Source organism: Phaethon lepturus, unplaced genomic scaffold, assembly GCF_000687285.1.
Source record: "Phaethon lepturus isolate BGI_N335 unplaced genomic scaffold, ASM68728v1 scaffold29982, whole genome shotgun sequence".
Lineage (NCBI taxonomy): Eukaryota > Metazoa > Chordata > Aves > Phaethontiformes > Phaethontidae > Phaethon > Phaethon lepturus.
Window position 1 is genome coordinate 9,463 of NW_010521692.1, and position 7,829 is coordinate 17,291.

A 7,829-nucleotide genomic window follows, 5' to 3' on the forward strand; every position below is an offset into this window, starting at 1 on the left:
GGGAGTTGGCAAGTGAAGTATTTCCATGTGCAGGCCAGTGACCTGGCTGTTTTCTCCTTTCCCCAGAGGCCAACCCAGAGAAGTTCAACAGCCGGTTTCGGAATAAAATGTTCTATGCCGGGGTGAGTGTGTAGAGGATATCTGGGCATGCCTTCATAGTAGCCTTAGCGTCAGCTGGAGCGCAGGCATGCTCCCAGCTCCTGTCCGCACCCTCAATTCACTCATCCGAGTTACACAGGCCTTCACATGCACCCAAGCTGAGCCTCCCCCGAAGCTGGAGAGGTGCTGGAGAAAGGCTACAGCCCTGGGAATTGCAGCTCCTCTTTGGCTGCGAGCGCTGCTGGCGGTACAGCTTGCTCTCTGGCCCGCGGTACAGTTTCTGTCTTGATCTTCTGCCACTATTGTTCTTGTTCTCCAGTTCATGGATGGTCACCCAGGCAGGACCTCCCCGGAGCTGTGGGGAAGCAGGCTGTCCCCCCTGCAGAGGAACGGGAAGCCTTTCCATAGAGTCCCCACACTACTTTGGTCTTCTATTTTATACCTTGGGCCAGTTACAGCTCCTTGGATAATTATGCCACCTTCCTATATCTCACCTCTAGAGCTTTGTGTCTTGGTACCATCTTTGTTCGTCCATCCCTCCATCCTCAATATACCTCCCTACCTATGTGGCTGGGTAACCAGTATTTGAGCAGTACTAAAGGCCACGTGCTGCTCTGTACCATCTCACATCTCTCCTGTTTGTGTCTCCCCTCGTCTCTGTATGGTTAAACCCAAAGGGGACCCTAGGATCTGTGTAGCAGAGGCCATACTGTCTGTTCTGGTGTCTCTAGATGGGGTCACATCAGGCCTGTTTTATGATACTTCTTGCAGCTTGAGACTGAATTTGTCTCTTATGAGTCAACTTGAGTCACTTGTGACTCACAAGAGGAGACTCACCTTGCCAGCTCTTCCCCAAAGCTGGGACTGGGCTGGCCAGGGAAGAATGGGGGCTGTTACTAAAGGTGCCCCGAGGTTTTTTGTAGGCAAAATGGCCAGAGGAATGGATCAAGTTGTTTTGGGAGGGGAGCAGAGAGGCCTTCTGCCAATGGACAAGGAGGGGATTTGCTGCTCTCAGCTGAGGTCTGAAGGCCGTTGGCAGGCTTCCTGGGTGCCCGTTTCGGTGAATGTGTGGGCACTAATGTTGTCTCTTGCCTTGGCAGACGGCTTTCTCCGACTTCCTCACGGGGAGCTCCAAAGACTTAGCGAAGCACGTCAAATTGGTTGTGAGTGTGCGGGGGTGCTCTGGGCCAGGGAGGGGGTTGAGCTGCCAAGGGGTGAGGAGAAGTCCCTTGGCACACTGGGTATCTCAGCACTGGGGAGAGGATGTGTTCCTGGGGACATTGGCTTCCCTTGGCCTGGAGGACAGTCACCATGGGGAGCAGAGGGGGAGGTTGTTTCCTCTCAGGTGGGTAGGGTGGGCCAAGCCCTCCCTTACAGCAGCCTGAATGCCCCTGTGTTGTCTCCAGTGCGATGGGACAGACCTGACCTCCAAGATCCAGGACCTGAAGCCCCAGTGCCTGGTCTTCCTGAACATCCCCAGGTGAGTAGCCCCAGGACCTGCCCTTGTGTGCTGGGCTTCTCACCCCCATGCCACAGATCCCTGCATGGGTTTGGAGGGGCCTGTCCATGCATCGTTTGCCATCCCTTCACAGGTACTGTGCAGGCACCATGCCCTGGGGCAACCCCGGGGAGCACCATGACTTTGAGCCACAGCGCCACGATGATGGCTGCATTGAAGTTATTGGCTTCACCATGACATCCCTGGTGAGTCGGTGCTGTTGCCAGTTGTAGTTAGAAATGAGGGGAGTGACTGGTCCCATTGACCAGGCATCGGCTAGCCACCACGGCTCCACAGCTTCCCTCCTGGGCAGCTGTAGTGCTGGCCTACATGACAGTGTCTGCTCTCTGAGATTTAGGCGAGGTGCTGTCATGTCCTGGTCTCTGTGGATCCCTTCCAGAACTTGGTTCACTTGTGGCATCTGGCTGACAACAGGTGTTTCCCCCCATCCACCCTTCAGTCTCTGCTCTGCTCTCACTCTGGATCCTTTCACAGGCTGCCTTGCAGGTCGGTGGACACGGGGAGCGGCTGTGCCAGTGCCGGCAGGTGGTTCTCACCACGTCGAAGGCCATCCCCATGCAGGTAGATGGAGAGCCCTGCAAGCTGGCGGCTTCCTGCATCCACATCTCCCTGCGCAACCAAGCCAACATGGTGCAGAAGACCAAGCGACGCAACTCCATGCCTCTGCTCAATGAGTAGGTTCCTCAGATCAATCTGCCACCTCATCTCCAAAGCAGAAGGGATGGAGGGGGAAGGGATGGGACTGATCCATCACTCCCAGAGACATTTCAATCCTCTCTCAAGAAGGGCCTGGGAGGGATCAGGTCACAGAAGTATGGCTAGACCCTGATGCTGGAGAAGCTGCTGGTGCCAAGCTCCCCACCCCAGTCTGTGCTCTTGCCTGTTTTGGAGGGGTGAGTGGGATAAAAAGAAAATGGGCTGTCACTTTCTGATCCCTTCCCTTTTCCTTCCCCCCTGCACACAGCCAGCAGCCAGTGCCTGAGCGGCTGCGGATCCGGGTGAGCCGAATCAGCATGCGTGACTACGAGGCACTGCACTATGACAAGGAAAAGCTCAAGGAAGCCTGTGAGTGACCAGGGGGTGGGAGCCATAGTCCCCGAGTCTAGCAGTGCCCTCTGCTCGGCTGTGTGAGGTGTTGGGGATGGGGCACGGGCTTCTCCCTGAGTTGTGTCTGTGCCCTGTCGTGCAGCTGTGCCGCTGGGGATCATTGTGGTTCCAGGAGACAGTGATCTGGAGTTGTGCCGGACCCAAATTGAGCGGCTGCAAGAGGTGAGGCTTTGCATGGGAAGTGGTCACGGCTGGATGGAGGATGGAGGGGCTCAGGGAAGGGATTTCTAAGTTGCCTTGACCTGCGCACACCAACACACGTGCTCCTGTTTCTGGTAGCAGGTCATGGTTTGCCTTCACTCATGGTGGAGGCAAGTTCCCAAGCTGGATGGCTTGCTGCTCCCTGCTCTCTGGCAGCTTCTTTCTCAGCATTGCTCTTGTGACCTTGTTCTCCAGGCCCAGAGTGTTGGTGGCCCAGGAAAATTATGGGGCAGTGGAAAAAGCCAGCATACCTCTTATGGGGGCCTATCACACCCAGGTGTTTGGAGAGGCCTTTCCTCTGTCCCTTTGTTCACTGTGCTGTGTTCCTTCAGCCCTCTGTGGGCTCTGTGTTTCCTGGCACAGTTCTGCCCCTCCCAGGGTGCCTGGGTTAGTGTTGCTCCCCACCTCCAACTCTCTTCATTTGCAGGTACTAACTTTTGTGCTCGTGCCAATGTGCTAGTGCGTGTCCATGACCCAGACGTGGGCCGTGTAACCCTTGCTCCCGGTGAGCGATGCCTTCTGAGCCCACAGCTCAGTCTGATTTTCTCTCAGAAGATTGAAGGGACCTCACTTAGTTCCTGGTTAGCTGGCTTTCGTGCCTGAGGGAATCCCATCCACCATGTGCAGTGTCCTGCAGGGCTGAGTTGCAGAGCTGCTTGCCTGGTCTGGCCCACTGGCATCTGCTTCTTGCTCTGCATGCCTGTCCCCTGCCCGCCTTGTGCCCAGCCACTGGTGAGGACACGCAGATAGGCACATGGCTAGCAGCTCCCAGGCTCAGAGAGTTACGCTGTCCTATGGCATCAACCTGGTTAGACTGATGCCTCTGCAACGTCCTGCACCTCTAAAGCTATACTTTGAGGCTGGTGTTGCTCAGTCACCTTATGGTTTACCTCTTCTCTCTCCTTGGGCAACCACTGTGCTCTGTGAAAAGCCAGATACAGCAGCACATTAAGTAACACCAGTGGGACAAGAGAGGGGCTGGGGGGCTGCCCAGACAACGGCTGTAACATCACACCTTGCCTTTCTGCAGGATTTCTCTCCACAGCCCTCTGCTTTAGAGCGCCTGCTCTTTCAGGTTTGTATGGCCTCGCTCTGTCCCCTGGGCCCATCTATCCTGTGTACCATCCTGGTCTCACGGGCTCGTTTTGTGGCACCTCTCTCTCCAGTGAGCTGGTGTGTGTCGGCTCCAGTCTGTCCCGTGCTGCTCCCCGTCGCTGTGTGCTGTGCCTGTGTTCAAGTTCCCCTTTCCATCCAAGTGCCTGTGGTCCTCCATGTCTGCAGGGACCTCTCAAAGCAGGAGGGATGCTCTGGGGAGAGATGGGGAGGCCAAGAGACACGACTTTATCCTCTCTCTTTTTTTATGCAGGAGGGAGATGGAGCCAAGCCAAAGACACTGTCATCCCAGAAACTGTCACCCAAGTGGTGCTTCCTGGACTGTGAGTATCACCTTCCCTTGGGAGTGCTGACTGTGTCTGAATTTGGAGGGGTGAGGGGACGGACCCTTAGTGACAAGGCACTGAGAGCCACGTGGGACTCGGGACTCATGGATGTTAGGGTCTTTGTGGTAGTGCTTTGTCCCAGGCTGCGTCTCTGGCTTCTGACCACGAGTGGAGCGCGGAGCGTCTGGCTGCTCACCTGCCCCCAGAGCTGAAGGCAGCTCGGTGGCATGTGTCCCGTCATGGTGGGACTGCTGGGGTTGCTCTCCTGTGTCATGCAGGCAGGGGGCCCCCCTGCTCCAGCATGCCGGGAGCGAGGCTCACCCGGAGCATCCCAGTGGAATGGGAGCAGGCTCCCCGCTGGGCTCCAGATGCTTTTTCTCCCCTGCCTGAAAGTAGCTTTCTCCTCTCCCTTTGCCTTCACTGACCAAGAGCCTCCAGAGCACTCCCTCTATACCTGGAAACTGGCCTGAGAGAAATGACTGCTAGTGGCACTTCGTCTCCCTGACTTCCCAGCAGCAGGGTGTAGAGCACAGCAGAGCACAGCCATGGGTTGCAACCTGGGCCTGGGAAGCCTCGTGCTAGGCAGAAAGGATGCAGCTTCTCCCTTCGGGGCTCCAACCCTGCGTGTGGGGCTGCCGGCACTGCTGCTCCCAGGTGTCACTACCAGGACTGCGGTACCAGCACCGCTTTCCCTCTTCCTGCCAGTCTCCCAGCAGCAGGTTCTGGGCTCAGGAAAATGTGTCAGGAAAGAGGCCAGAGCCTCATTCAAGACATCACAGGCTCATTCAAGTGACTGAATTACAGGCTTTCAGCAGCAGCTCCCTAGCTGTAAATCTCCAGCCAGGACAGGATAAACGGGGCTCTTTCACTCCTCTCATCTGCTCTGGCCTGTACCCGCTCTGTTTGCGGAGAGAATTCCCTGGGTCCCCAAAGGTCCCACTGCAGCAACCTTGCCTGGGCAGGCACCAGCAGCCTGGCGGGACACAGGGCAAGTGCCACGCTGCGTGAGGACCCAGTTTTCCTGGCGCTGTGCTCTTGCTTGTCCTGCTCTCCCCTGGTGATGCCGTAAGTCCCCAGCCCCACCCTGCTCCCCCTGGGGCTTGTGGCTCTGTGGGTCTGGCCCCAGCACAGCCACTTGCTCCATTGGTGTTGAAGAAGCTCCTCTCCTGCTGTGGGCCTCTCTCCTCTAAGGAAGAGGGATGAGCAGAGGGAAGCACTCGGACAGGCTGCTGCCAGCAACAGGCTGGAGGCTGGTCTGAAGCTCTCGTGCTGTCCTAGGAGACAGGGGCTTGGATCTACAGCTGGTGGTGGCGTGCTCTGTTGTACATGGCAGTCACAAGCTCTGACGTGGCCTTGTGGTGATTTGTAGCATGTTACTCAGTAAAGTCAGCGGGAGGCTGAGCTCCCTCTTTTCCTAGCCCCGCTTAGTGCCCCCATTTCTCAGTGCTCTGCAACAAGGTGCATCATGTCGAATGAGAGCAGTTCCTCACCTGGTGCAAGCAAGAGATGTGCACTGCATAGCCCTGAGCTTCATCCGCTCAGGCTAATGCTGCATTGCAGCTGCAAGGCTGGAGCACTTGAAAGCCCCCAGAAAGGCCATGGCGTCAGCTAGGTGTGTTCTTGCCTTCCCTGTGGCTCCCTGCCAGGAGTCACTGAGTTGCACAGGGGCATGGTGGTCTGCAGGCCCCAGGGGCTGCCTCTAGGGCAAAGAGTCTCGAAGGGAAGGGTGCTGTTTTCTTTGCCGTGGCCTCCATGTATGCCATGAAGTGGATGGATAGTTCACTATGACTGTCAGTGGTGGAAAATGGCTGTCTTCCTCATCCCATGCCAAGAATCATCCTGTCTTGCTCTCTCCCTGTCTTACAGCAACCACGGCTGATCGGTTCTACAGGATAGACCGTGCACAGGTGAGTGCAGCCTTGTACTCCGCTGTTGTCCCCCCCCAGCATCTGCTGGGAAGACGCTTGGGTGTCCTGCGTTCATACAGACCAACAAGCAGGCTTAGCCTTGGGGACCTGCAGATCTTGCACAGCTGCCCTGCCCTGTGGCACCCCCTGAGGGGTGGTGTGAGAGGCCTGGCCCAGGACCAACCCCAGCACCTCCAGGTTCCCACAGAAAGGGAGGAAGCGTGGGTGGGAGCACAGAGACTTGGGTTGGAAGCTGCCTGCAGGACCCTACAGCAGAGGGGGTAAGGAATAGCAACGTAGCAAGGCTAGCCAGGCACCCACTGACTGGGGTCATCTTAATGAGGGGGATGTGGAGAAAAGATGTATGGGTCATCTGCTAAGTTACCATGAGATGGGGAACCTGAAAAGGGCAAGGAGACATAGAGGCTTCCCAGGCACAGGTGCCAGGACTCTTTGAGCTACCGTCACTCTGCCGAGTGAATGGGTGGGCTACAAGGCATGGGATGTGAGGGGATGGAGCTATACAGAAGTAGGTCTTGCTTCTGAGGAGGGCTGACGTGTCTTTCAGGAGCACCTCAACTATGTGACAGAGATCTCTCAGGATGAGCTCTATGTGCTGGACCCAGAGCTGGTGATCACCCAGAACGTGGGCACCTCTCCTGCCATGCCTGACCTCGTCGACTTGTCTGCCGCACCCACTGGGCATCACTTTACATTCCCCTCCTCTTCCTCCTCTCCACCCTCCTCTCCTGCCCCCAGGTGAGTCTGGAAGGGTGGTGCTGGACCTCAGGAAGGATGAGCAGTGATGCGAGATCCCTGGGCCAGATTACAGGGGGTCGCTCCCTGGAAGCAAGCAGGAATTCAGTGCTGAGTTAGACCAAGGGGTGAGATGCCATCCTGTCTTTCCTGCTCCTCTGCCAGCACTGCTGGAAGCAGTGGGGCATCACCAGATGGCTCAGCCATGGGGTCAAGCTCCAGCGCCTGGCCTCTGGGGCAAAGAGCATAGGTGTCTTTTGGCCCAGCGGAGGCCAGCCTTGGGTACAGGTGAGCAACGGAGCTGGGAGCAGCAATAGAAATGGGAGTGGGGATGGGGAAGAACCCAGATCAGGAAAGAAGCAGATGGCATGGCCGAAGAGCAGCAAAGTTGCTTGGCCTGCGTCTGCTCCTGCCTGCTGGAGGAGTGCCACAGGCAGGCTTCTCCACAGCCATCCCTCTACCCACGGTGTGCCCTTTTGGGTGATCAGCTGCCAAGAATGGCAGGGTTGGTTATGCCTTTTCTTCTTCCCTTCCAGCACCGAGCCTGAGCACTGCCTCCTGCACAAAGGTGAGTCCTGTCCCACCCCCTGTCTCACCCCCTTGTAGGTCACGCTGTTTTGAGTCCCTTCCACATTTTTTTTGGCCTGGGCTTTCCTTGACATGCAGGCAGGAGCCCTGCTGTCTGTGCTAAGTGGGAGCACAGAGCCCCGCAGGCAGGTGACCTCAGCGGTGGGCAGGAGAGACCTGACAGTGATTTGTGGAGCAGCCCGGCTTGGCGCCTTCCCGACTCTACCATGTGGG

General features: G+C 57.0%; 1 protein-coding gene across 1 annotated transcript in view; it reads left to right on the top strand.

Annotated features, from left to right (window-relative positions):
* LOC104616560 (diacylglycerol kinase zeta-like) overlaps nt 1-7,829 on the top strand; it is a gene marked incomplete at its 5' end in the record, with an annotated part of 19,184 nt that overhangs the window by 8,824 nt on the left and 2,531 nt on the right. Inside the window, 11 exon segments of the mRNA XM_010281607.1 lie at nt 67-122; nt 1,200-1,262; nt 1,506-1,579; nt 1,692-1,803; nt 2,093-2,292; nt 2,583-2,683; nt 2,808-2,887; nt 4,293-4,362; nt 6,232-6,272; nt 6,841-7,031; nt 7,565-7,596. Of these exon segments, the coding sequence (XP_010279909.1) occupies nt 67-122; nt 1,200-1,262; nt 1,506-1,579; nt 1,692-1,803; nt 2,093-2,292; nt 2,583-2,683; nt 2,808-2,887; nt 4,293-4,362; nt 6,232-6,272; nt 6,841-7,031; nt 7,565-7,596 (1,020 nt within the window).